The sequence below is a fragment of the Penicillium brevicompactum genome (genome assembly GCF_028827555.1).
Source record: "Penicillium brevicompactum strain IBT 35665 chromosome Unknown utg000006l_segment0_segment0, whole genome shotgun sequence".
Classification (NCBI taxonomy): domain Eukaryota; kingdom Fungi; phylum Ascomycota; class Eurotiomycetes; order Eurotiales; family Aspergillaceae; genus Penicillium; species Penicillium brevicompactum.
Window position 1 is genome coordinate 4,548,123 of NW_026623209.1, and position 27,258 is coordinate 4,575,380.

A 27,258-nucleotide genomic window follows, 5' to 3' on the forward strand; every position below is an offset into this window, starting at 1 on the left:
AGGCCAGGATGCCTTGAAACTCTTTCATCCCCTCTTAAGCAGAAATCATGTTCCTGATGGTTGTTTCAAAATCCTCAGGTTCACGACCAAGTAACTGAGCCAAATTTGGGGTGACTGCTGCACACTCGCCATCGCGGATCCCATCGAAAGCAGTCGCCCAGAGAGGTGCCCAATTGCCACCACCGTATGTGAGACCATTTTGGACCTGTGGCTGTTTGACATACTCATCCACGTGTACCTGGCGGACCTTGACTGACTTATCCAGCACGCGGCTGAATACATCTGCTGTTTCATTGAGAGACCAAGCACGAGGGCCCGAGAGAAGGATGGTCTTGTTTAAATAAGGGAAAGCAGCGGGATCTTGGGCGTGCTGTGCAATGAGGTTTGCGGTTGCTTCGCCCAGCTCGTCTTGCTTAGCCCATGCAAGGCCAGGAGCCGAGCCGTCGTGAGGGATACAAATTTCGCTGGAAGGAGCTTTCAGATCGAAGAAGGCAGTATAGAGTGGGAAGGACTCCGAATACAGTCCTTGGCGAACGACAGTATACGTGAACTGCGGGTCCTTGTCATGTAACTGGGCCAGATATTTCTCCGTGGCAAGGTGGGCAAGCATGACCTGGGCCTTGGTTTCGAGATTTCCATCACCAGCAAACGCAAGAGATGAGTAAAAGATGTGCTTAACGCCACTCTTTCGAGCCGCATCAATCGCGGATCTGTGTACCTATGGAATCTAATTAGTACCCAGGTACCAAAGTAACAGAATTGGAATGTAAAACTTACCGTGAATCGATGCTCGTTCTGAATACTGGCATAGGAGATCAAGTTCAGAGAGGAAATTCCGTCAAACGAGTGATCAAGTGTCTGAGCATTGTCGTAATCGGCTTTGCGAACAATGGCTCCAGTAGCTTCCTCTTTGTTGAGTTTCTCTGGGCTGCGAGCGACAAGTACCACTTCGTTGGGTGGGACTAGCCCAAGAAGGTGGCTCAGGGTACTGCCTCCAAGGCCTCCAGATGCCGGGAATATGCCAAGTTTGGGTGCCATGTCTGAATCAATGATGGTTTGCTGAAAGAGAGAATCAAATGGAGCTTACGCTGATTCTATTATATAGTCAGAACATTCAGGCTGAAGCTTTGAAAGTCCCCGGTGCGGATGAATTAGAAGTGGCCTCTCGGTGAGTTCTATACATGAGATCCGCATCTTTTCCGATGGAAATCAACTGATTAGTCAATGCTTCATACCGATGTGCATGATATCATTGAGACCATTCTAAAGTTGCTCCACTGTACAAAGTTTCCACAGTCCACTGTAGCGCGGACCAATCATTATTGTACCAGGTGATGTTTGAGAGATCCGACTCCGGTGGACTCGGACTCGGACATCGAAGTAAAAAAAGTGGCGAACCAAACAAGCTTCTTGAAAACGAGCATTTTGATTGATATCAGCACCGGATTATAAATGCATCGAGATTAGTTAAAATTATATCTACTTGGGACATATAACGGTGTACCTAGCTAAATTGCAAAACGAGAGAGCACAACATCGTTGATTGCTCCAATTTCCTTGTTCCGATTCAATATGCCTTCCCGCTACGCAAACGTTGACGAAAGTGCCATTATCGAGATCCCCAATGAGCCAGCCACTGGGGTTAGTAACAGTCGGATCTCAATATGTCTACCAACATAACGCTGACTTGTACTAGGTCTCTTATTTCACACCGAAGCAAGAGCCACCTGCTGGCACAGCTGTTTCCCCAGACGAAGGTAACCAGGGTTTGCCAAAGCTGTTTGCACCATTACGGATAAGAGGACTTGAACTGCACAATCGCATTCTCGTAAGTTGCGTCTCGACGGCTGTGACTTTTGAAATTGACTAATGATCAAAGCTTTCCCCTCTCTGCCAGTATTCTGCTGAAGATGGGCATCACAATGATTGGCATTTCGCTCATCTTGGTGGTATCATCTCGCGCGGACCAGGGCTATCATTTGTGGAGGCTACTGCGGTCACACCCAATGGCCGCATCACTCCAGAGGACTCCGGGCTCTGGAAAGAATCCCAAATTGAGCCACTGCGAAGGATAGTGGAGTTTGCGCATGGCCAGGGCCAGCGTATTGGCATTCAGCTGGCACATGCCGGGCGCAAAGCAAGCACTGTCGCACCCTGGTTGAGTATGGCCCGTGGCCCTGCCGCTTCCATGAAATCTGTATGTTGTCTTCTTCAACCCAGAAGATCAGGTCTGACTAATTTATGAAGGTCAATGGCTTCGAGAACGAAGGTTTTGCACCGGTATGAAATCTATTTCTGAAGTTTTGTTTGCTGTCTTCAAGAAGTTGACTGATGTTTCTCAACAGCGCCACGGCTGGCCAGACGATGTGTCCGCTCCTAGCGCTATCGCTTACAAGGACAAGAACGTGATTCCACGGGAGATGAGTCATGGCGAGATCCAATCGTTGGTGGAGGCATGGGGCAAAGCAACCGAAAGAGCCGTACGGGCAGGCTTTGATGTGCGTTTCCCGATGCCCGTGGACGTGAGATTCTTACTGACCGCAGATAATCACAGGCCATCGAGATCCACGGCGCTCACGGATACCTGATCCACGAATTCCTCTCGCCGGTATCCAACCAACGCACCGATGATTACGGAGGCTCCTTCCAGAATCGAATTCGGTTTGCACTACAAATTGTGGATGTCTCTCGGCAGAGCATGCCCGAAGGTATGCCTCTTTTCTTCCGTGTCAGCGGAACCGAGTGGCTGGAGCACCTCGAGAGTGAGCCTAGCTGGAATGTCGATGAGACTATTCGGTTGGCTGAAGTGCTAGCAAGTCGAGGAGTGGATGTTCTCGATGTTTCCAGTGGAGGGAATGACCCACGACAGAAGATTATCGGTGGACCTGGGTACCAGGCTCCGGCTGCTCTCAAAGTGAAGGAAGCCCTTGGCAACCGACTTCTCGTGGGAACTGTTGGGGCGATTACCTCCGGTACTCAGGCAAATGACCTGTTGAGCAGTGGCCTTGATATGGTCTTGGTTGGACGACTGTTCCAGAAGAACCCCGGCCTGGTCTGGCAGTTTGCGGATGAGCTTGATGTCGACGTCAAGTCAGCAAATCAGATACATTGGGGCTTTGCTGGACGTCGTCGAAAGTGAAGCCATGTGTCACGGGATTGCATCTGTATGCATCTGTGCTTTGTAGATAGATGATTGATCTGTCATGAATAGAATGAAGGGTTAGAAGGGCAAGACAGCTCACACCAATGCCAAGGATTTCAAGAATTCAACTCCCGCCACTTCCACGCCGAAAGATCAGGGATTCTTTTTTAGAATAACACTTCCCTGACTATGAGAGCACTGTAGGTGATATTGGGTACAACACCGAAATCAATATTTGTACAATTTGGACAGTCAATCCCGAGGTCACATGTCACAAACCAACACTATCCGTGGATCTGATGCATGTCACGTGCCGATAAGAAATGCGGTTTTCTTCTTGACAATCTTTGGAACGATTTATCGATCTCTACATTTGAAACCATAGCCCACGACCTTGTGTTAACAGCTTCTTTTTTCCCTCTACCACCAAAGCTGCACCCCAATACCATGAGCGCACCGGTCGTCTTATTACCCAGTGACGAGGTCCCTCGGGATCATCTTCCCACCACCAAGTCTAATAATCCTTTGCGACTGGGCCCTGGCCTTCGCCTCCTCTCACAGCCTTCGTCAACAGCTGGTGATTCCAAACATGTTGTGACAGCGACACAAGCAGGTCTTTTGACCACCGATGCGAAGAGAAACACAGTCTCACTTCTTTCTTTTCCGAACCGCCGATATGTCCCCACTGCCAACGACCTCATTATTGCCCAAATCCACCATTCTAGCATCGATTTCTTCCACTGCATAGTCACACCCAACACAGCACACGCTTTACTGGGCCAACTATCCTTTGAGGGCGCAACAAAAAAGACGAGGCCAATGTTGAAGCAAGGCGAGCTAGTATATGCTCGGGTCCAATCCGTGGGAGTCGGTGCCGGCGCCGAAGTTGAACTCACCTGTGTCAACCCCGCAACTGGAAAGGCCGACGGAGGATTAGGTCCGTTGGTTGGAGGAATGGTCTTCGATGTCTCGACTGGCATGGCTGCTCGCCTCATTCGCGCAAGCTCTGCTTCAGCTGATAACACTGAACCGGTTGAAGGGCTGGTAGTTCTCTCTGAACTCGGGAGAAAGTTGGAGAGCTTAGGAGGATTTGAACTTGCTGTGGGACGAAATGGAAAGGTCTGGGTGGATTGTTCCAATGCTGGCGAGAGTGCTATCAAGGTCACTATTGCCATTGGGCGCTGTTTGCAGGAGACTGATCAGCAGAACCTCCATCCTCATGATCAGAAGAAACTGGTGACGAAAGTCCTGCGGGATATGAAGCTTGTATCGTAATGACGGTCAAACGGTCCAGGACGGTCCAAGAGTGTTACTCAAACGACCTATGTCTGAACGTTATGCCTTGCGTTTTATATCAGCATGTACACTATTAATGCAATCATGAATGTAATTCCATTGTGTGCTGAAAGACCCTCGCAATCGCAACAGTGCAGTTGATCAAACTTCTCGAGTCCTGCATAAATTAATACCGACAACCTTATCTAGAGCATAGAGCAATCCATTCTTCTCCGATTATTATCACTGCCATTGTATCACCATCATCGTCATCATTGCCATCACTGTTATCTCCATGGTCCACTGCGACTACTAGTTCGGGACGCGGGCGGTTGCCAAGGCGGTCTGATTACTGTCTACGAAATTTGATCGGCCTCCAAATATCTACCTGTCACACTCAATTATTCTCAGAATGCCTCGCCCTCCTCTACGGAAATCCCAAAAAATGGGTAACGCATCATCTCAGCCAGAGGGCGCTGCAAATGGCGTCGAAAATTCTCAAACTTCAGGTAGGTGTGTTGGAATTGGCACCAAAATTTGAAACTAACTCTCGAATCTCCAAGTCCCTGAAACCCCAACTACCACCAAAACGCAAGGAAAGAAATCCCCAGATCTTCCCAACGCCGCCTCCCCGTCGCAGGCAATTCCGGAACTCAATGGCCCCGTGACAGTCTCCGGCGCGTCAAAACCCGCGAAGCGCAAGCGCGAGTCCGAGCCGCAGCGCCAAAAGAAGTCCAAGAAGAAGCCGAAATCCGACAAACATGTCGAGGAAGAAACGGATGAAGCAAATGTCGACACTCCTGTCGCCGCTGAAACTCCTATCGCAAAGCCGACAGAGGTTGCTCCGACTCCAAGCCAGCCTTCACCGTCAAAGTCTCCGCGCCCCGAAGCGGTGCAGGCCCGCAAGCAGAAGAAGCACGCGAAAACACCCACAACTCCTTCTGTCAAGTCGACACCTAAAACTCCGAGGGCTGGCCCCAATTCGGTCCCGGCCACACCCATCCCCGAGGGCAGTCTTACGCCCGGCGGCAGGCCCAAGAGCATTCGAGGCTCGCGGACAAGAGCAAAGGACTCCTTGAAAATCGGATTCTACACACCGCAAGAGGTAGAGAAGATTGAGAACTTCAAAATTAACTTCTGTACTATGCACGGCATCTCCGGATCTGTCTTTGACGAAATGATCCAACACTCGGATCGAGGCAGTGGAGACTTCCCTGTCTCTGAGAATGTAGTCAAGAAGGCTGATTTCTGGAACGACATCTATGGCCTGGTTCCCGACCGTGACCGCAGATCCGTTTACCGCTTTATGCGCCGGCATTTCCAGGCCTCGACGCAGAAGGCACACGATTGGTCAGAGGAGCAGGACGATGAACTGATTGATCTTTACACCAAGCACGGTCCCAAGTGGACTTTCATTGGCAGATTACTTGGCCGAAGTGACGACGATGTCACCCAGCGTTGGAAGAACAAACTCGAGCACAAGGGCACCATGAACCAAGGTGCCTGGGATGAAGAAGAGTTCAATGTTTTCTTAGAGGCCATGGAAGCTTGCTGGGCCAGCATGAAACCTCTCCTTGGAGGGAAAGCAGGAAAAGACCTGTACGATCTTGACGAGCAAACTATCATCTGGGGAAATATCAGTAAGGCAATGGGCCACAAGCGATCTCGACAGCAGTGCGCCGACAAGTGGCGAAAGATTGTCAAGCACGTCAAGAATTTGCGAGCCAATGGTATGCCGGATGCCGTGTTTGATTACGCCTCGTCTTCCAAGAAAGCCGCCGCTTGGAAAGCGAGGTCTAGTGCCATCAAGAGTGCCGAGTTCGTTGAAGATGAGTCCAACGACGAAGGTGATGACGAAGTGAATGAAGACCCAAAATCAAACGGCGGACCTGAGATTGCCAACTCTCAGCCTGAACCTGAACCACAACCCGAACCACGCCTTGAACCAGAGGCCGATAACTTGCCAGAGCCACAGGCCACTCCAAAGGAGCCCAAGAAGTCCAAGTCTAAAAAGTCCAACAAGCGCAAGAGCTCCGATGCAGCTGCCACCGAGCTTCCTCCTCCTCAGCTCGAAAACGGGGCGCAATCCGATGATGACGAGCCCGAGCTGCCACCGCCATCCAAGCAAACCAAGGCAGAGCGCAAACGGGAGCAGAAGGCACTGCGAGAGAAGGAGCAGCAGGCCAGGATTATCGCCGAGGCCGTGGTCGAGGCTCGGCCAAGAGAAGCCTCCCCCGAAGAACCAAAGCGGCCGAAGAAGGCCAAAAAGCAGAGGCCGCAGGAGGACATCTTCGATGCGCCCTCACAAAGTCCCGAGCCGCCGCGAAAGCGGGCCAGAAAGGCTCTGAAAAAGGCTGAAATCGCCAACGAGCCCCGTGGCGAAAGCCCTCAGCCAATTGAAGAGCCTCCGCGCTCTGAGTCACCTCCCTCTCAATCTCCACCGAATAAAGTACTCGCGGCCGAAGCGAGCGACGATGACAAGTCATCAGAGAGTGAGGGAGATAGTGACATGGACATAAAACACGAGTACGACTCTGAGGAACTCTGATTACTTTTCGGTTAAAATTTTTCTCGAGCTTTTTGCTGTTGTGATACCCATCGAAGCGACGAGAAGCGTGAGAAATGAATATATTCAATCTAAAAACACCACTGATGTAAAACTAAAGTTCATCCTTTCTATCCTCGGTCTGCACGAACTCAGCCTGTTCACCAGCGACCCGACTAGCCAAAGCCGCAATCTCGTCATCGTAGACCGTCCATTCAGGAACTTGCCTCCTTGCCCGCTCCAGCTTGGGTTCCTTTGTAAGAGGGTTGTTACAGAGATCAATAGTCTTGGCCTTGCTCAAGTCCTCATCGGCACACCAGGTCTCGCACCAAAGCCACTCCTGCGGTAGACTGTGGATGGGGATATGGTGCTGCATGTGGTTGGGCAGATCTTGATCCAGATTGCTGAGACTGTTGGGGTCCGACGAGAGCATCTGGTACTGTCCACGGAGACGGTCACCAGCGGCAAGAGCGCGGAAGCGCTTTAGGTCGACAACGTACAGAGCCGAGATGTGATAGGGTCTGCCGCGAAGGAAGTTGGACCAGTAGCCTTGCTTCCAGAAGCGGAAGCCCTCCATCTCGGCGCGGGAGTCGCCCATCGGGGTAAAGCCGTAAGGCGCTTCTTGCAAATCGTGAGTGACGAGATCGTGCATGTCTGTACGGACGATCTGGTCCGCGTCGACGAAGATGACTTTGTCGAGAGAAAGGGGGAAAAGCACATCTAGGAAGAGCATCTTATAGCCCCAGATCTCCCGCTGCTTCTCCTTCTGGGCTCGGAGCCAGTGAGGCCATTTGTAGGTTACCATCTCATAGGAGAAGCCGTATTCCTGAGCCAGGGAGGGGAGGAAGGCACGGAAAGAGGGAGAAAGGAATTGCTCGATGAACCAGAATTTGACGCTGTGCTTGGTATGGCGCATCACTGAGACCATCATGATGTTGAGCATGCGCTCATAAAGGTGCCCGCTTGCCACTGAGAAGATGTTGATATCCGCGTGTTGTTCACCCCCAGACTTGGAGTTGACACCAACGCTGGAGAGAACGCCCGAAGCGAAGCTGAGCCCCTTGGCGAGATAGTCAGTCGCGGAGCCGGGCTGGATACCCGTCTCCAAGACATCTTCTTCCTCGTAGCCTGGTTTGCGTGACAGGCGTGGGAACAAGGTCCGGCCATGGAAAGATAGCAGAGCAACTTCGTTGTTCTGGTCACCGGCCTGGGGGCGGTATCCCAAAGCGCCCACACTGTCAATGTTGAACAGCTTCTCGCTGCGGCCGGGCTTCAGGTTGATCTGCCAGAGTCCTGGCTGGGCCTTGAATTGGAAGTATCCCAGGTTGGCCATGATGATAGTATCCGCGAAGTAGTGGCTGGCTTCGGTGCCCAGGGTGAGTTGGACGCCTCTTGGTGGAGTCTTTGTGGTGAGATCACGAGAGTGGCCCTCGATGAGGATATGCTCCAGTGCGTAGATGGCATCGACGTTGCCACCAGCCTTGACCGAGCTCAGCTTGACGTTGTCCAAATCGTAGACAGAATCCTTCGGTGCTACAAGCCAAGCCGAGGGTACATCCATGCCCAAAGTCAACAGTGCCTCGACTGGCACGCCGGTAAAGGACGCTTGGGGCCGGGCCACAGCTCCATCCTCTGTGAACAAAGGCTCCGAGTCCAGCACATAGCGATAGAATCGCTTGACGGGGAGTTCCTTCATCTCCTCCTTGGGGTTCAAGAAAATCTTCAACTGAACACCAGACAGTTCAGAAAGAACCTTGAGGATTGGAAGCCATCGCTGAGCAACCTCAGATGCAGGGTCGAGGGAAACGGCGACGTTAATCGCGGGGTCTTCAGAGTTGGAGAGAGTGATGACGGAAAGCTTAGTCCGCCACTTTTGGGACACATCCATTCTGAAGTCAGGGGTGTTCTCGAAGATACCCTCGGGGACATCAGAGATTGTAGAAAGAGCAACGAGCGAGGTTAACTTGGCGAAGTCGAGTGGGCTTGATACCTTGGTATCAAAGCCAAGTTGAATGACAGCAAGTGCAACAACGTCGAGGCGTTTGGCCCGCTCATAGTCGATCAATTGGCGCAACTCGTTGACACTGAGGGCATCTGTCTTTTCGATGGGGCCCACCAGTCGTCCATTGACAACAAGACCTTCTGTGCCAGGCACGAATCCAAGTTCTTTGGTCACGCGCTGATGTAGAGCAAGCAACTCTTCAAACTCGACCTGAGATTTAGAATCAGTCTCAGATGACAAGGCCTCCTCTACGCTGCCACCCTTTGCAATGGCATCGGATATGGCGATCAATCTCTTTGGAACAGCCTCGTCGTCTGATGTTGGGTTGTGCAGCACAAGTATCTCGACCTCAGCTCGCTCCTTCTGAAGAGCTATGGCTTCGGTGAGCAAGTTCAACCCCTCCTCTGACTCAAAGTCACCCACAATGACCATGTGAACGCTCTCGGTGGCACTGCTACTCGAAGAAAGACGAGGAATCTTGTCCAGGACATCTTTGTTGAGAATGTTGGCAATGTCCACAATCTGGACACTCTTTGGGTCTTCAGGCATGAGGAAGGTGTTGCGTTTCTCAAATGCACTGGCCAGGAAGAAGTCCGGAAGGTAAGAATCTTCCTCGAGAATTCCCTCAACAATGCCCTGCTGGATCAACTTCAGGTCTCTACTGATCTGCATACTCAATCCCTGCATCCAATTGCCTTCGCGGGGCACAGGGATACCATTCACCAAGAGCTGAGGTACCTCTCCATTGAGACTCAGTCGGCGCTGGTAGGCAGTGGTTTGAGGCACCAAAGCATTGTACTTCTCGCTCTTCAGTACTTGGTCAAAAGACAATGAAGCGAAATCATCGGGGATGGCACGGTCCTTGGTTGCAGACTGGAAAGATGACTTGTCTGGGAACCCACGCTTTCCACTTGAAGCGAATTGCTCAAAGTATTGTGCGAGAGACTCCAGACCGAAGCCACTGAAGAGATAGTGTGCCACCTTCAGCTGTGCAATCGACTCGGGGGATGATGTAGTTGGAACCAGACCGAATCTCACGGGTATTCCTCGTTTGATGAACATCTGAATGTTACCAGCCACGAGCATCATGTCCTCTGGGCTAGAAAGATCCACCGGCAGAATGACGTTGTGCAGATCTCGTCTCACAGGAGGCAGCTGTCCAGGGTGACCGCTAGAGATGTACGATTCAAGGTTGCTGGGCCAGTTCTCGTACCTGGAATCCTTCTCCAGATCATTCATCCACATGATGACCTGGTTGTCTTCCAAGTCATCCCGGTAATCATAACGTTGCTCATCGCCACCGGCCTGGGCCTCGGTGAGGAGGCGATGGGACAGCAGCTTCACAGCATCATCAGCAGAGAGACCCAAGCCGCGGAACTTCTCAATCAACTTCCTCTCGCGGCGCAGATGCTCAAGGAGAGAGAAGGCATCGATCTGCTGCGAGTCCATCTGGACGCCATTGATCCACATAGCGTTATAGCCACCCGGGAGCATCTTCACCCGGTTATGACGGATCTCTTGAGCCAGTTCCCCAGAGTGGTCATGGGAAGCTACGACAGAAGAATATTTAGGGAAATCTTGTGACATCTTGATCAACGTGTCCAGAGGATTAGCGCTGTCCATGACGTACGCAGCGGATTTCAACCCCAGGTGGATGACTTCTGAGGCAGAAAGAGGCCGGAGGTCATCCGGAGCCTCATCCTTGAGTTCCTCTTGGTCATTGTGACTCTTGGCGCCTTCTTCTTCAAGCTTCTCGGCATCTCGATCGTCAATCACAATGTAATCTGTCTTCTTCAGAGCAAGCTCTACTCCGTATCCAGACACAAACAAAGGACGAGAGATCCAATGCTGAGGAGGCCGGTACCGCACGCGATATGAGATCTGTCCCTGCTTGGCCATGTTGCTCAGTGTTTCGTGGAAATCTTTAAAAGTCGGCGAGGCAACGTCTGCATATAAAACAGCCGGGGGAAGCGATATGTCGCCAAGCACGCGGTCAAAGGGTAATTCTCGAGGATCTCTGAGTAATGTCAGCTACCAATGTGCAGTTAATAGCCGTATTTGAACCCACAAATCTCCCTGTACATCTTGCTGCGCACGCTCCATTGCGGAAGAGCAATACTGCTTGTCCTCCAAGTGTACCCAGACAGGACAGACTGCATCCTGGGCAACCATCAACGACTGCTGGACAGACGTGTTATAGAATTGGTAGTGAGCCTCGATTCGAGGAGCCGAAGATCGGAGCGAAAGCGACAGCTTGAATGAAGATAGGCTCTCAGGACTTCGCAGATGTCCATCATCCTGGACGACTGTCAAGAAGCGGTCATATAATTCCTTCTCGGTCGTGAGTTCCTCAAATACACCGTCGGCAATGCGATCTAGCAATGGGAAGTAGGATGTAGAGTTCTCTTCGGCAGCCGATTCCCTAAATTGATGTGATCAGCCACGGAACAATGCCAGTATCATCAATGTTGCGGCCTACAAGAGCTCGACGAGGTATGGGGCCGAGTCAAAGGAGGCTTGAAGTGCCACGTTCACAGACGGGCTGGAATTGACAAGACATCCCGGTAGCAGAGCTGCAATGGCAGCATACCACCGCCAGGAGATGCGAGGCTCCGAAGACGATCGCATTGCGTAATGCAGCGTGCAACAGTCGTGTGTTGCTTTGTTTGGAGTGGGAGTATGGGCGGTGGGATATTTCGGTCGGTGGTGTCTAGTCGGTAAACATGTACATTGAGACAGTAAGCATCACAGGCCAAATGAGCCAAAGCTCGCTCAATAAAGACCGTGATGGAAATGAGGCTGAATCGGCTGATCTGGACACCTCTGGGTTCCCTTATCGCGAGGATGCTCCAGGGCTCTTATCGCAGCTGCTACGGCAAGCGCAGCGGCAACTCGCGCAGCGTGTGCGTAATAGACACCTTGGCGCCTGAATCACAAAAGCCCTAACATCAGCTAGCATCTCGAACGAAAGTTCCCCACAGACAGGTGCGACTGCGAAAATCTGAGATTTCATATGAGGCCTGTGAGTCACACAGACTGAGCAGTGTGTCTAGCGCTTGGAAAGCCGTAGATTAGTTACACCTGTTTGTTCAGCGAGAGGAAGCTTGGAAGCAAGGAAAGACTGATGATCAGATGATACTCCGTAAAATTGCCAATTGCCGACATATAAGTATGTCAAGGCTCCATCAAAGCCTTATGCTTAGACATGACTTCGAAGCCGGATACAAACGCCAGTAATGATGAGTCCAAGGACTGCTCCAAGTCCAAACGTGCCGGCCAAATAAATGCCACAGTACCTCATCACCCGCTTCTTATTACCCATTCGCCATTGAGCTCTCGCATTCTCCCAAGTGATGATTGGCTCCAGGTGGTCATCCTCTTCCACGTCCATCCATTGTACCACACGTGCGTTTGAGCGTACATGGGCTGGCGGGGGATAAGTTGGCTCCGCCGAGACAAAGTACTGATTACCGTGGCCCGCGTATGGACGAGACCTATTTTTAATTAGTTACTCTGGCTAGTGCAAAGTAGGTTGTTGGTCGTAGGAAGACTCACATTTTCTCGTGATGGGTGTTCGTGACGAGAAGTTTGAAATACGTGCTGGTATACCAGACGTTTGTTGACGCCGGACGTGATGCGGATACTAGGAGCCCGATGAGAAGCTATAAAAAGAAAATCAGTATTTAAATCGTCAAATCATTGACGTGACAATTCATTTCATACCAGCTGTGGTCTAGTATCGCATGGGCTGTGAATGGGTATTCCAAGATGGGCAAAGGTGGTGGATGAAAGGTGGAGGAACCAAGAGGAAGGTAAACAGAGCAATGGCATCGGTGGGTGGCTACGGGTGACGGCGTGTTCAGATACCGGCGATTAGATATGGTTGTTGATAGCAGTTCTACGAACCTTGGAAAGGTGGCGCCTACACTGGGCATATGTACTTTCATCTTTGTCACTTTCGACCTCGTTTGGGTGCCCGAGATCTGAGTATCAAGTCCCGAATACGGATCAAATCTAGATTCCGCGCTTGTTCATCTGACCATTTGATCAGAAAAGGAATATCATGAGGCATTGAGTAGGTTGTTCAAGTGGCTTGGACATTTGCCTTCTGTTCAAATGGACTGATACTCAAACATGATGGGGACAACATCCTAACACACCAAGACGCTACTTGTCTTGTAGAGACACCAACCAGCTCTATAGCCAGTTTCTGACGCGTTTCAAGCTCTACATCTTCTCTTCAACGCGTTCTAAGCTCAGTATCTGCTCAACATCTACCTTCTAGCATTGGGAAACAGTTTCCTGGGGCTCTATGACGGAGGAGCTAGTTTCCGTGCACATAAGATTTAGCCCTTTGCATTGAGAGCATGCTCGCACGAGACTCCTCTGATTTTGATACCACCTCTAAAGACGTGGTAGGTGTGATATCCAAACAATCCAATCAGAAGTACAAAGAAAGCTCTAAAGAAATTTACAACAGATGGATCTAGCCTAGCTCTGAGGCCATATCAACTGGCATTAATAGACATCTAATGCGTTCTACCCTTAACAAAAACAAGAACCCGAGGACCTAGTATAGTCGGCATGATTACCCTGATTTCATAGATATGGCAGATGTCAAAGCAAGTTCCCAAGACTACTGTACCAATCATGAACACCTAGTTTATTCGTGACCAAACCCACTCATACTCCAATCTCCAATACTCACGGGCCAAAACGGTTCAATCGCCCCAGTTTAAGCGAGCAACAAAGACCCATTTCCCCATCTCTACGTTCCATCTTATTATATCGTACCTCGTCACCAGCTTAATCCACTCTGTCGATTCAATGCTATTCTTAGTAATGAAGGTATAGGCTGACGTTGCAGTACCCACTCCCCCACATTTGAGCAATCGGATGATTCCCGCTTCTTGACGCGCTTCTTGTCACACCGATCAAGGTCTACGGTCAATCAACTAAAGTCAGATTTACGTCGTGCTTCGTACCCATTCATCCCTATGAGGCTGAGGAGACACAATATCGTCAGAGTAATGGCCATGTTTGATGAGATCTTATGCGGGGAAAGTCCTCGGATTCGAGAAGGATGGCTGCCAGGGCGATGTCAAAAGGTAGCATGTTTCTTGGACTAATGGATGACTACTCTTGCACAAGATGTGAAGTAATGATAATTTGGAATTTTGAGATCCTGCCTGATGGATAAAGATAATGGTAAAGATAATTTGATCCGTCCGCTCCAGCTCCATGTGTAAAGATAAAAAAAAGATAAGAATAGTTTTGAAAAATCAGTTCCAGCTGAGTGGACGCTATCATGAAGACATTATTCGTAAGTGAAACTCCCCCAGATGCTTCCTTTTTGTTTCGAACGCCGCTTGTTGCAAAGCAATCAAGGTAAATCACATATATGCAGTCCGGCTGGCTCTGGTGTGAGGCCTGGACGTTGGTCGGGAGCAAAAGCTCATAGGGAAATCGGGCTCGCAGAGGTGGCGACTGCGGCGAGAGATAAAAGTGAGGGATAAAAAAAAATGTCGGGTGTGAGGTATTCAAGGGGGGAACGCGAGGAGTCTGCCTGGTTTTTTTTGTTGGCAGTGTTGGTGGGTTTTTTGGGTGTGGTTGTTTTTTAGATGGCCTGACCAATGGTCTTTGCATCCGCCTCGGCTTCCTCGACAGCTTTGCGAGCGATGGCCTCGTCGATCAGACGGCGGCGCTTCTGCTCGGTCAGGTCAAAGGACATCTTGGAGAAGTCGGTCACGACCTTGGCTTTCTCGGGCTTAAGCTCCTTGCAGGATTGCATCTTGCGCAGGTTGCGGGCCTTCTTGCCGTTCTTGCCCCAGGATGAGATGGAGTAAGCGAATCGCTCGAGCACGGAGCCATGCTTGCTGGCGCCATCGCTGGGGGCAGGGAACTCGGGAAGGGGCTTCTCGGTGTCTGAGGAGTGGGAGGTAGTGGGGCGGGAGGGAGGACGGGGACCGAAGCTGATGCCGGAGTCGGTGCGGCGCGAATGTCCGGACTTATTAACCTGAGCAGGCTCGTTGATCAGCGCACACTCGTCGATCATCTCCAAGACGGCGTTGAGGTATCGGTCGAAGGTGTCGTAGAGAGCGGGCCATCCGTTTTCCTCGCCAGGACGGGCGCCCTGGGTCATGACAGGCTCCAGGATTCCAGGGTTGGCCTCGTAGGTGGTAATAAACTTGAAGAAGGCGTCGCGGTGGTTCTCGAGGATCTTGGGTGCCAGTTGCTGGGTGGGGGTGGGGCTGTCGTAGCGAACGGGGGGGCAGCAGAGTGTTGAGAAGAGCAAGGCAGTTTGCTTTGTTAAAAGGCTCGAGCATCATCTCATTGACCAGGATCCAGCGGCGCATGCCGACGTAGATCTGGGTGTACATGAAATCAATCATACGAGCCTTCTGGCTGATTTCGGCATACCATTCCATGACACCGGGGTACTTGCGAGCAACCTCGGAGTGCTGGGGATCCCGGGCATCCCGGGCGGTCACGTTGAGTCGACGGAAGGCGGAGTCGATCTCTTTCTTCCAGCGGCCCTGGAGATCCTTCAAGTAATCGAGAGAGGTCAAGGCCTGAGCAAAGTCGACATTGTGGAGCTCCAGACAGAAACAACGGCGGACAAAAGAGATAATAAAGCTGGGTGGGAGCGAACAGGGCTGGGAAGGCAGCTCCGATACAGTGCGGGTGAGACAAGCGCGGAATTCGGCGTTGGTGTCATAGCCAGCGTCGTAGGATGAGCCGGACGAGCGAGTGGACTTGGTGTTTTTGGAGAAAGAGGAATTGCGGGAGAACAAAGAAGGAGAACGGGAGCGGGCAAACGCCGAGGAACCCATGGCGGCCAGGTTCTTGGTGGGGTTGCAGTTGAGTTCGTATGCGGCACGAAGTGAGATCTCGTACGAGTCGGCGTAACGCAAGCAGTGATCAAAGATCCATGTCAATGCGGAACCATCAGGGGCCTCGAGGGCTTCGTGTTGAGACATGCTATGATCGGGAATGAAAGATGAGAGTGAAAGAGAGAAGAGAGAGTCGAACGGATGAGGTGGAAAGAGTGTCCAAATGATGGTAGTTATGCCAGACCTTGTGGGAGGCGGGGGTCAGAAACACTCCAAGGGGCCACTGTGGTTGGCTGAAGGGCAGAGCTGAGACAGCAAAGAAAATAAAGCTTTCGCGGCTGGCGAGTAGCTTTCCGTAGATATCCCTTGACACGGGGGTCCAATCACGATGCAGGATCTCTGCGATCTCCTGCACGCCAGATCTGATGTATGCAAAATGATCCCAAAGGCGGAAGGGCACTTCCGAGTGAAACGTGAGACAGGTCTTAAAACCTACTTGTAACGAATGTGAAATGGGGGTTGGGGAAAAAGGAGAGTTGAGAAGAGGAGGAGTCGAGGAGTCAAGTGTGTTGAAAATGAATCAACTGAGGGGGAAACGGTCCATACAAAAAGGCGCGACGGTTTCCCCAAAGCCTGGACCAAATCGAACAGTGGGGACGCGACTTAATCTCTTTTTGTGTCTTTCTTTTTTTTCTTTTTGTCCTTTTTATTTTATTTTATTTCGATTTTTGGGGGAATAATAATTAAATTAAATTAAAAAAAAGGCCACCATTAAGACCACCGAGTCCAGATCCATGGATTCTGCTTTTTAAGGCCCGTCTCCACCTGTACCGACCCGATGGGAGGCGATGTCATTAGTTCCGATTCTACACATCCCCATTGGCGTGCCTCAGAGGCGACAGCCGTTGGTTTCCCGTGATTCCGGGCTGCGCTACTCTGCACTTTACATCGCGCCTTGCCTATTCGGGGAGGTTCTAAGGTAAAACAGTCTAGCCCGAAGTTTTATGATTGGGCTCTGATCCGTACCTTTCCGGCTTGGGAGCTGCCTTGCATTCAAGCCGACTTTAGTGCGGAAACATTTTGACCGGGAATTGGGGTGGCCGTTGAACCTAACAGATTTTTTCGTCCTGTCAAATTCATCTGTGTGAAGTTAATGTGCGATGTAACTCACGCCCCTTGCCACACACACTACAGTTATGAGTAAAATGTACAATGTGTGCTGTAGGGATCTACAAGTACGGAGTACTCCGTCCTTCGGCTCAGATGGGCTCAGCTTGTCTCGTGCAGTGCAGTTTCTGATAATTGTGGCTCAATCATGGTCAAAGTGGCCACGCACTATCTAGAATTTGCCCCCCTGCAACTGCGTGCGATATGTTGAACATTGCCACGAACCTGTCTATTTTGAGGTATCAACTGCCACAATTGGCTCATTAATTGATGATATTCTTAGATGTAATTCCAGGGTTACGACTCGCTTCAAGTGTGCCCCGGTGGAGCTACCACGCAACGCCTCCATGAAACCACCGTTATGTCGGGACCGCAGTCGATCTGTCACAGGACATAATTGAGCACATAAGTACACACACATCCCCACGGGCGCATACTCCAGGCAAACAGCCGAGCAAACTTTGAACCCTCCATATGTATCAGAATCAAAAAGAAGGACTGCGCGAACTGAGCGAACTGAGCGAACTGAGCGCGATCAATAAACAACCGGAATCGGAGACCCGATCCATGGTTGAGATTGTGTCCTGTGCGTTATTGCCTGAGGCCAACTTGGATGATAACAGTCCAGGATAATGCAAACAATGAAAACTGCTTATTCTCCAGAGCTAGGTTGCCTGATGACCTGTCATGGCCAGTTATGCACTCATCCGGTACTTTTCTTTGACGCAAAATGTGCCCCGTGGATCGACATGTCGCCCAACTTCCGGGACCCCTTGACCTTCCCAAACCGGTATGGTGTCAATCAACCCCGATCGGCGTTCAGCTGTTCCCCGAAGTCCAGATGCAATGATCGTCCACGTCTTTGTTTGCTTCACCAATCAGCCTCAGGGGAAATGTAGCCAGATCGCTTGAAGCTTACGGCGATCATTTCATCATACAAAACACGGCCACCTTCCCAGATGGGTATCTTCCCAGCTACCGCCGACTCGGGTGAACGCCGGGCACGCTCTCGCGATCTACATGGGGTAAGAGAACATTGGAATGGAATTCCCGATGATACAGATTGGATTGATCTCTATGGAATTCTTGTTTGCTTAATTCCAAACGTACTACGGAGTACTTACGGAGTACTCGGTAAAAAAAGTTGATAGATGCGATCGACAAAAATACCAAAGACCATAAGAACGACAGCAAACGTGCATGCTTCAAACAAACCATGTGAGTGTTCCAATATGTACTCCGTACTTTTGAACGACAAGGTACAAGTACTCCATACGAACGGTTGGACCATGGGGCCTCGGTAATGACGACAATAATTCTCATATCAGATCTACATGTAATGACACCCCTGACCAACTCGAGCTCAATTCATCTCCGTAGCGATTGTCGACTGTCGATTGTCGAGTAACGTGAAACCCCTTTATACATCATCCGCCGCCTCGACGGAGTAAACCTCCAATTTGGCAATCATAGTGCGTGCAGGGATAGTAACACAGATCGGGAAACCACCGTAGTCCGGATCCTCATTCGGCATCATCGCGAAGATCCCACTCCTCGTCTCATCCCCATTCAGAACCCGCAACGTCCTCAACTCCCCACTCTCTTTGTCACTCACCGTCTGCTCCTCGAACCGCAGGAACCCGGTAAACGTACTGCTGCTCGATAGCGACCGCGCTCGGACCTGGAACCCCCATCCGATCAAAAGGAACCGAGGCCCACCGAGGTGAATAACCATGCCAGCACCCGGCCCCGCCTTACCAAACACAAAGCACCGCTCAATCGTGATCTCATAACCACCCCAGTGTTTGACAACAGGCTTGCAGGAGTCCGATCCGTCGGCTGCGAGCTCGTCGAAGAAGAACCCGACAGATGCGTTCGGGCGCGTCTGTGCGTCGAGTACGATCCGCGACACAGAGTTCAGAAGCCCGTAGTGCCGCGTGAACGGGTTTGTGTCGGGTTCCAACGTGTCGATTCCGAAGGGCGATACTCCGATTGCTTGGTAGGAGCCGTAGGCGGTCCAGATGCGTCGGGCGCCATACTCGTCGCGTCGCTGCTCGGGGATGAACAGCGGCTGGTTGCGGTGTCGGTATTTGCGGCAGGAGCTGGCGTAGTCGTTTAGATATACGTCTGGTGCGATGAAGTCCAGCGAAGGGGCGAACTGTTGCCAGATGTCGAGGACGTTGCTCGTGCCGCCGCCGGAGGGATAGTCTCCTGGTGCGCCGCCGCCTCCGACAACGACAGGGAAGTCATTGTCGCCGTCGTCGCCGACGTAGTTCTGCCAGACATTCGTGTACAGTGGGATAGGGTATGCTTCCTTGCCGGCGCTGGCTACCTTGTTCAGGTAGCGGGCGTAGTGGTAGGCCATGAACAGCTCGTCTGTGTGTGGGTTCTTGCCGAAGACTTGCTCCCAGGTCCCGCGAGGACTATCCTGGGTTTTGAAGTGGTCAAGGTTCGATTTAAGATCAACGTGCAGTGCTTCCCAGTCTTGGGCTAGGAATTGCACTAGATCCTCTGGGACAGGCTCGTTGAAGTGCTTCTCAGCTGATGCTGACCCATCGCGGGAGTCGCCCAGCAGCCCTGTCTCGTTCTCAACCTGGACCATGATGACAGTGGAGTGAGCTTCGTCGAGGTCTTTGATGTGGCTCAGCAGCGTGGAAAAGGCTTTGGCATCAGCTTGACATCCTGCCTCATGGAAGATAGACAGGACATCTCCCGTCTGCAGTAAGCCACCAGCTTTGCGTAGTTTTGCCCTTGGGAATCGCTTGGTGTTCGTCTTGACCCACGGTGGCACGTATGTAGAGATTCCTGGAACAAAGGAGTCAGTATTATTCACACGATATTCAGCCTTGATTGGATAGGTAGATACCGTTCTTGAAAGAGCCAAACCACAACAAGACCAAATGCAATCCATGTTTTCTGGCTCCTAGGATGACCTTGTCCAGCTCGGAGAAGTTGAACTGGTCTTCAACCGGCTCAATATCCTCCCAAGTAACGCACCCCAGGACAGTGTTGATATTGGTATCAACAAGCTTCTGCCATGCTGTGTCCATATACTCAGCAGAAGTGAGAGACGAGTTTTGTAGCTCGGCAGCTAGTGAAAGAAAGGGTTGGCCATTCACGACGAGTTGCTGGCCAGTATCCGTCTTCCGGAGATGCGGTATTTGAGTAGAAACAAGCATGATGAGAGGTTGTGGCGATGAGACGAAGAGATTGTTCTGATTCTGATCAAACTAACCAACCCTCTCTTATACCTATCGGTCTACCCCTCAACTCCATTGCACCACATCATCTTGTACCGCGGTGATTTACCCGGTGGATGGTCGCAGACGTCAGACAGCAGCTGAGCGGCTTTGATGCTGGTTGATTGGGCCGATATACCGCAACATCATGTGTTGTGGTCCAGTATCCCCGCATTCGAGAACCTTGCATGTTGATCCGGAATGGGAGGTGTTGCGGGAATCAAAGTTGGTCATTGGCTGAAATCCCGCAACTTTAACCGTGGCGCTGCTCCCACGCTTTTCCTGATTAGGCACAAATCCGGGGTTACTGGGGACTATACGGTTTCAACTTGGGGAATGCTGGAAGATGTCGGCTGATGTCGTTGTATATAAGGTGTCGGTGGCCCATCACTGTCTTGTCTTTTGTGTGCATTTTCATCAAACTTTCAAGGAGCATCTATCGACATCACAACATGGGAGAAGCAAAGGATACGGAAGGGGGGATCAGTGCAAGTCATTCGGAGTTTGCATACGCTGGACCTACTTCGATGGAAGTTCCTCGGGTAACATGGTGGAAGCATCGTGGTTTGCGTAAGCTTTACCCGATGATGCCAATCTTGTTTCTTGGGTCTACTATCAACGGATATGATGGGTCTCTTTTGAACGGGCTACAGACAATGACCCCTTGGCAGGACTGTAGGTATTGGCAAGCCATTTGAAAGAGATATGCTAATATCCAAAGACTTCAACAATCCAAGTGGCTCTACCTTGGGGCTCTTCACGGCAATTCAAAACATCGGTGGTGTTTGCGCACTGTTGTTCTGTATGTCACCCTTCTCTACTATGAGGGGATATTGTATTCTAATCTCACATCTGATAGCCTCTTATATCGCCGATACCCTTGGACGAAGAGCCGGTGTTACCCTTGGCTTGTTGGTCTTGTTTGTTGGAACCATCATCCAAGTTGTTCCCTCGGTAAACTCCAACATGTTTCTTGCAGGGAGATTTCTCGTCGGTCTAGGGTTAGCACCTCTTCTGTATATTTTGATTTAGCCACTGATTGGCAGCTCACTAGATCCAACGTGAGCCAGGGGTCCGCTCCTCTGCTCATCACCGAACTCGCCTACCCTCAGCATCGTGGAAAATTGACCACTATGTATAACACGCTATGGTACCTTGGCTCCATCATTGCCGCATGGACAATCTTTGGAACAATAAAGTATACCTCAGAGGCTGCGTGGAGAATTCCAGTGGGCATGCAGGCGGCCATGCCTCTCATTCAAGTTCTTGGCATCTGGTTCCTGCCCGAGAGTCCCCGCTGGCTCTGTGCAAAAGACCGTCCAGATGAGGCGTTTGATGTGTTGGTCAAGGTATGAAGGTTTTCCATTCACTACTGATGCATAGCTAATTGAATACAGTATCATGGAGCTGGAAACAGAGATGATGCATTCTGTGCATTTGAATTCCACGAGATCCAGCAGACATTACTCTTAGAGAAAATCAACTCTAGTGACGGATGGCAAGTCCTGATACAAACACCGGGGAACAGAAAACGTCTCCTTCTCATTGCACTGGTCTCTTTCTTCTCACAGTGCTCAGGCAACGGGCTGGTGTCATATTATCTCCATGACATCCTCAAATCAGTCGGTATCACATCGTCTTACGATCAATCTATGATCAACGGCGCTTTGCAGATATGGTCTCTGCTAGTCGCCGTTGGATTTTCTGCTTTCCTTGTTGATATTCTTGGTCGGCGTCCCTTATTTATGATCGCTGGTGTAGGAATGCTGATCAGTTTTGCAATTTGGACCGGGTAAGATTTCCACATCTCACTTGCGGCGTACGACTCAAGCTGACCTCTGAACCAGGTGCTCGGCGGTATACGCTCAGACTGGAAATTCCAGTGCGGGCTCCGCGGTCATTGCCATGATCTTCCTCTTCTACGGCGTTGCGGGCTTTGCCTGGCCTGGTCTCACCGTGGCATACCCAGCCGAGATTCTCCCTTTCAATATTCGGGCCAAAGGCATCGCTATTGGAATGACCCTGACGGCTGCATCATCCGTATTCAACCAATATGTCAACCCAATTGGCTTGGAAGCTTTGCAGTGGCGGTTTTACTTTGTTTACATAGCTATTCTTGTTGTCGAGTGTGCCTGTATCTGGTTCCTCTTCGTGGAGACAAAGGGTCCAACACTCGAGGAGATTGCAGCGTTATTTGATGGCGAAGATGCAAATGTGGCAAGTAGTGGGCGAGGCCAGCAAGAACTGAAAATTGCGGATGAAGCTACCAGGCGGCCCTAGTTGTGATTCAATTATGCTAAAGCATCAATTCCCAAGTTTCCGAGTTCAATCTAACACCCAGCGTGTCATTTTCCTCTGAGCTTGTGAGCTTGTACCCTTCTCTTTCATATAAGCGACGGGCCGAGAGCAGTGCGCTGTTTGTCCACAGATGAACCCGTAAATAGCCCACTTCCCGTGCGAAGTTGGAACACTGCCGTACTAGATCTTGGCCCAGACCCAGTCCTCTAGCGGTCGGTTCCACGAGGAGAAGACGGAGCTTGGCTGCATGGTCGCTGGAGCTTCTGTCTTTAACTAGCATGATAGAGCCGATAATATTTCCATCACGCTCGGCAATCCAACAACGATCTGATTTTGGATCATAATTTTCCAGAAAGTCAGCGGTCACACGGGCTACAAGAGCCTCAAATCGCTCGTTCCATCCAAATTCTGTGGTGTATAAAGCGCCATGTCGATGAACAATCCAGCCCATGTCACCAGGTCGGTGAGTTCGAAGGGTATACGGACTGGGTGTGGTTTTTGTGATGTCCATATTTCGAGATGCGATCGCTTTGTCCAGGTGTTGCGGGAAGATTGTGCCTTCTCACGGAGATGGAGGTCCTTGGGTTTCAACGGCGACGTCAGAAGGTTTGGATCCAAGTTGTACAATGTTGTCAAAGGTTTTTATAGCTGGGCAGTTGCAGTCATTTTACTCAGCCGAAATTGGCTTCAATCCGTCTCCACTTTTCGGCCAACTGTATCTTAGCCGGTTATGGAACGCACTGGAACAATCTCACTGCCCAAGAAAATCATTATCAAAAGCCAGTGGTTTCTATGGGCTCAACCAGATACTTCGGATTTGATCTTCGTTGAAACCTTGGAATATCAGGATCAATGCTCTCAGAATCACACCAACGGTCGAAGGATTGACAAGGCATCTCGTGCGTATTGGCCGCGCTCTGCGAAGTCAGAACCTGTTGGTGTTCCGGCCTCTTCTTCGATTGGTAAGGCATGTTGTAGAAGGAACTTTACAATCCATCTGTCGGCGGTATAGATGCTGTCCATAGACTGCATGCACACTTTCTGGAATGTGAATAAACGGTCCATCTGTCAACGTTAGATATAAGCTGGACAAGTCTGAATTGTCGAAATCAACATAGGCAGAGCCTTACCATGAGCTCCACTCCGGGCCAGTATTGCTTCAACTTCAACAGAAGCTCGAAATTGTGACATAATCGTTTTCGCGTGTTTTGTAGTTCATCTTGGCTCCCGAAGAGCAATGTATGTAGCAATGCAGAGGATGACACAACGGTCATGTGTGCAACAATGAGATAAATCACCCCACACTCTTCGGTCTCATGGGATAGCCTCAATATATCGCTGAAAGAAGCTGCGTGATACTTGCAACGAGCAACAAACAAGGTGCGACTTGGTGTCTCGCGGAGCTGGATGTCAAGATACTGGAAATATAGCAGGGTAGCGTAGTGGTGATACCCTAAATGAAGAGCGACAAATCCTCGCCCAAGGCCTGCAGCAGCATGAGACTCGAGATTGTCTACAGTGAAGTGTAGATCCGATGGAAGTTCTTCCAAGAATCTATCAAGCCGATCAGCCAATGCCTCAGTAACCTCTTCTACCTGCTGCTCGTTCAGCTCTCCATCGGCGAGCTTGACATGAAGGTCCTGGACATGACTGAATATGCGAGCAAGCATGACCATGTACCCCCACAAACCAATCCCGAATTGGGCATCGTATTCAAGCCTCTGCCCAGGCTCAAGGCACCAGAAATTCCTCTCGCACATTGGAAGACGATTTGTGCCCTTGTCGTGTATTTGACGCGGTATGTTGAGGCCTGCTGATGACCAAGTATCGATCATATACAACGACCACCATGTACGCACTTTGACCTCCTGTGTAATAGTATCGTCTGCGGGGTCGGGGTCCGGGAGATGAAGCACATGTGCCATGCGGAACGCAATTCCTGAATTTTGGTGAGGCGAGATACTCGTAACATTTGAAAAGAATTTCTTACCAAAAAATAGAGCCTCGCCTGCAGTCTCCCCTTCGGCTCCGCAGAGATTCCCAACCAAGATGCTTGCATGGATGGTGTCGAGACTGACATTATCAATATCCAATTTCAGCGCGAATTTGGCAAGTTCGAAGAATTCCTTGGTCCGTTGTCGCACTTCCGGTTCATCGGAGAAGCTGGGAGAAAATGTCAAGTCGGCTCAACGGCCACTTCATGCTCTATACCAAGTCACATACCGGGCAGCCAATGCCATAATGCTATAGATTATTGACCTGGGCAGTGTTTCGTCGCGCAGTCGTTTTCTCAACATGTTTGGGTTGAACAAGGTGTGTGGCTTGTCGTGGATCAGACTTAGATAGAGATCAATCAATGTCGCTTCCAACACAGTATCGAGGGTTTCCCCTATGGCTTGAATGCATAATGCTGAAGATGTAGATACCGTCTGCTGCTTTCTTTGGGCATGTGGTAAAAGTCTTGTTGGTCGTAGTGGAGATCTTCGGAAGGAGCATTGTTTCTTCTGTTTCAGGCAATGTTGGCAGGACAGACCTTGCGCCTCCACAACACATTTTCGTTTTCCAGCTCTGCACTGTATGCAAGATGTTGAGATCTTCATACTGAAGCTCAATGGTGCGCTGTGTCCACATCTCGGTATATCAGGTCAAGGGTGAGGGGGATGTATCACGTGAGTGTCGTGGGCTGAAGCCTTTGGATTGGCAATTGGGGTACAGAGCAATCGTCAGGCAATAACTTGTCCTTTATCTGCGAAAAAGAAACAGCGAGGGGTGGATAGATGTTCATTTGTTTGTTGGGGACAGGTGCTGTATTCTATGTCGATACGGTGCATCAAATATATACTTGTGACATGATTCGACCAAATCACCCAAACTGAATTTATGATGGAAATTGGTACCACAATATAGTTCTCAGGACAATCCTGCCCAATTATACCACACAGAGAAGCACAAACACAAAATTCTTGACTGTTTGTTTGCGTTTTGTACATTACTCCACGCATGAACGTCACTGGTCCCGATTGGGGGGTTCAACCAGATGACATAAACAATAGATACGGATCAGCTCCGCCCGGCAGAAAAAGGCAGACGATAAGCAGCACACTTGGATTGACTCCGCAACTTTGCACACACGTGAGAAGCACTGCAGAAATGGGCAAGGGGCCTCTGGAACGGAAGCTCAAGTTCGAGAGGAAGAACAAAGACCTCCTCAAACTCCCCAAACGTGAGAATCTCACCCAACCACTTACCATATCAACTCGCGACAGCCAATGATAGGCGCAAATGCCTGACCAAGCAAGCTAACACTGCACATAGATGCCAAGGTTGAGAAACGACCCATACCACATGCGCCGGTTGCATCTCCCTTCGCGGGAGCTTCGGTGCCCAAAGTTGTCTACGTCTCAAGCAGTACACCATTCATGAGCGCTGTCAAGCGCGTCCAGAAACTGCTCTTGCAAGCCGAGAAGCGCGCTACTGCCAACATCAGCCTCGAAGACCCGCGCAAAAGTGAGCAACAGATACTCGAGGAACTGTCAAAAGTTTCCGACAAGCGGGAAGAAGTCTTCGTCAAGGCAACTGGGCGGGCTATCGAGAAAGCGTTGAACGTGGGCAAATGGTTCGAGGAGAAAACCACGCAGTACACAGTGCGCACCAACACAGGAAGTGTGCTTGTGGTGGATGATGTTGTTGAAGACGAGGAGAGGAAAGCGAAAGAGCAACAAAAACGACAGCGGCTAGAGGAACAGAGCCAAGCTGGCCAGGGTGATGATACGTCCAAGACAGATTCCCAGCCAGCGAAGGGAAAGCGCCAGAACGAGCCTACAGAGAATGACGAAGAACTGCCGGAGAGCCGGACACGGTGGATCAAGATGGTTGAGGTCGCCGTGACCCTCAAGTGAATCGACTACGAACGAAAACAATTCGACCAACTCCTGGCAACAGCCCACTACCCGATGACCCAAGTGACCCCGAAGCCCGCGGCACCCCACCCCAGGCTCAGATCACCGAGAGAACTATGCATATCGCCAGAGTTCTGTGAAATCAGCTGAGCCCCCGTGATTATCATTGAAAAGGCGCATTTGTGGTGGCCGCCCACCTCTCGGACAGTCAGCTGAACAACACATTATTCAGCTTTGCCTGACCTGCGCCCGACTATTATCTATACCAATCTGGAGTCAGCAATGTGGTGCTTTCGCACCCATGGGCTTTGCCCAGCGCGTTTCCCACGACAAGTGCAATGTCTGCCTACGATCCGCGCAAGCTGGAGAAATTTCCATGGCGTGAAAGCCCAAGTACACTACTCATGCATAAGTTAGCCTTCCTAGATAATAGGTAGGTAAGATCACAATCCATCTACATTCACAATGTTCCTCTTGGCGTGTGTATGAATTGCGCGAACGGCGATTGCGACAAGAAACTAGTTCTAAAAGCAGTACGATAAAGTGGAGTAAAAGACTGGGCTCTAGTAAATTGAAATTGTAAACCAAGACCCAAGTCCATATCTGTCAACAGGAATAAAACAACACGGACAGAGTACCGAAATTGCAATAACGAAACTCCTTGATACGCCAAAACAAAAAGCCTTACGCTGACACAGGAAGAATGACAATGCCTTTCATCAAATGAGACAACAAGTCGTGAGCGTTTCCTTATTTTCCCCATCATGTACAAACAAAGGAGAGAGAGAGAGAAAGACGTGCCGAGTCCCAAAAGAGGGCAAGAGGATAATAGTAACATTGTAGGTAGAAAGAAAAGGA

At 50.5% G+C, this 27,258-nt stretch overlaps 12 protein-coding genes across 12 annotated transcripts; 6 read left to right on the plus strand and 6 right to left on the minus strand.

The window, feature by feature from the left end:
* Positions 1-34: 34 nt before the first annotated feature.
* On the minus strand, positions 35-1,038 carry N7506_009939 (uncharacterized protein; the record flags this gene model as incomplete). Its single annotated transcript, XM_056959232.1, has 2 exons — positions 35-718; positions 778-1,038. 2 exons carry the CDS (start codon positions 1,036-1,038, stop codon positions 35-37), a joined length of 945 nt encoding a protein of 314 aa, XP_056808622.1.
* A 534-nt stretch (positions 1,039-1,572) lies between these two features.
* Positions 1,573-3,139, plus strand: N7506_009940 (NADH:flavin oxidoreductase/NADH oxidase; the record flags this gene model as incomplete). The annotated part of the gene is made up of 6 exons (XM_056959233.1): positions 1,573-1,641; positions 1,697-1,828; positions 1,880-2,197; positions 2,248-2,280; positions 2,346-2,498; positions 2,555-3,139. 6 exons carry the CDS (start codon positions 1,573-1,575, stop codon positions 3,137-3,139), a joined length of 1,290 nt encoding a protein of 429 aa, XP_056808623.1.
* A 450-nt stretch (positions 3,140-3,589) lies between these two features.
* On the plus strand, positions 3,590-4,417 carry N7506_009941 (exosome non-catalytic core subunit RRP40; the record flags this gene model as incomplete). Its single annotated transcript, XM_056959234.1, has 1 exon — positions 3,590-4,417. The coding sequence occupies one exon, from the start codon at positions 3,590-3,592 to the stop codon at positions 4,415-4,417; it is 828 nt and encodes a 275-aa protein (XP_056808624.1).
* A 445-nt stretch (positions 4,418-4,862) lies between these two features.
* On the plus strand, positions 4,863-6,965 carry N7506_009942 (MYB DNA-binding domain protein; the record flags this gene model as incomplete). Its single annotated transcript, XM_056959235.1, has 2 exons — positions 4,863-4,926; positions 4,981-6,965. 2 exons carry the CDS (start codon positions 4,863-4,865, stop codon positions 6,963-6,965), a joined length of 2,049 nt encoding a protein of 682 aa, XP_056808625.1.
* Positions 6,966-7,077: 112 nt separating this feature from the next.
* On the minus strand, positions 7,078-11,592 carry N7506_009943 (putative UDP-glucose:glycoprotein glucosyltransferase; the record flags this gene model as incomplete). Its single annotated transcript, XM_056959236.1, has 3 exons — positions 7,078-10,981; positions 11,033-11,386; positions 11,444-11,592. The coding sequence occupies 3 exons, from the start codon at positions 11,590-11,592 to the stop codon at positions 7,078-7,080; spliced, it is 4,407 nt and encodes a 1,468-aa protein (XP_056808626.1).
* Positions 11,593-11,687: 95 nt separating this feature from the next.
* N7506_009944 (uncharacterized protein) lies at positions 11,688-11,894 on the plus strand (the record flags this gene model as incomplete). Its single annotated transcript, XM_056959237.1, has 1 exon — positions 11,688-11,894. The coding sequence occupies one exon, from the start codon at positions 11,688-11,690 to the stop codon at positions 11,892-11,894; it is 207 nt and encodes a 68-aa protein (XP_056808627.1).
* A 2,687-nt stretch (positions 11,895-14,581) lies between these two features.
* Positions 14,582-15,944, minus strand: N7506_009945 (uncharacterized protein; the record flags this gene model as incomplete). Its single annotated transcript, XM_056959238.1, has 2 exons — positions 14,582-15,268; positions 15,303-15,944. 2 exons carry the CDS (start codon positions 15,942-15,944, stop codon positions 14,582-14,584), a joined length of 1,329 nt encoding a protein of 442 aa, XP_056808628.1.
* A 2,440-nt stretch (positions 15,945-18,384) lies between these two features.
* N7506_009946 (putative beta-galactosidase) lies at positions 18,385-20,143 on the minus strand (the record flags this gene model as incomplete). The annotated part of the gene is made up of 2 exons (XM_056959239.1): positions 18,385-19,769; positions 19,831-20,143. 2 exons carry the CDS (start codon positions 20,141-20,143, stop codon positions 18,385-18,387), a joined length of 1,698 nt encoding a protein of 565 aa, XP_056808629.1.
* Positions 20,144-20,655: 512 nt separating this feature from the next.
* N7506_009947 (uncharacterized protein) lies at positions 20,656-22,483 on the plus strand (the record flags this gene model as incomplete). Its single annotated transcript, XM_056959240.1, has 6 exons — positions 20,656-20,878; positions 20,925-21,005; positions 21,063-21,204; positions 21,258-21,552; positions 21,601-21,995; positions 22,051-22,483. 6 exons carry the CDS (start codon positions 20,656-20,658, stop codon positions 22,481-22,483), a joined length of 1,569 nt encoding a protein of 522 aa, XP_056808630.1.
* A 16-nt stretch (positions 22,484-22,499) lies between these two features.
* N7506_009948 (GNAT family N-acetyltransferase) lies at positions 22,500-23,012 on the minus strand (the record flags this gene model as incomplete). Its single annotated transcript, XM_056959241.1, has 1 exon — positions 22,500-23,012. The coding sequence occupies one exon, from the start codon at positions 23,010-23,012 to the stop codon at positions 22,500-22,502; it is 513 nt and encodes a 170-aa protein (XP_056808631.1).
* A 353-nt stretch (positions 23,013-23,365) lies between these two features.
* N7506_009949 (fungal specific transcription factor domain-containing protein) lies at positions 23,366-24,798 on the minus strand (the record flags this gene model as incomplete). Its single annotated transcript, XM_056959242.1, has 3 exons — positions 23,366-23,566; positions 23,632-24,664; positions 24,725-24,798. The coding sequence occupies 3 exons, from the start codon at positions 24,796-24,798 to the stop codon at positions 23,366-23,368; spliced, it is 1,308 nt and encodes a 435-aa protein (XP_056808632.1).
* Positions 24,799-25,651: 853 nt separating this feature from the next.
* N7506_009950 (ribonuclease P subunit p20 family protein) lies at positions 25,652-26,400 on the plus strand (the record flags this gene model as incomplete). The annotated part of the gene is made up of 2 exons (XM_056959243.1): positions 25,652-25,724; positions 25,817-26,400. The coding sequence occupies 2 exons, from the start codon at positions 25,652-25,654 to the stop codon at positions 26,398-26,400; spliced, it is 657 nt and encodes a 218-aa protein (XP_056808633.1).
* Positions 26,401-27,258: the final 858 nt, after the last annotated feature.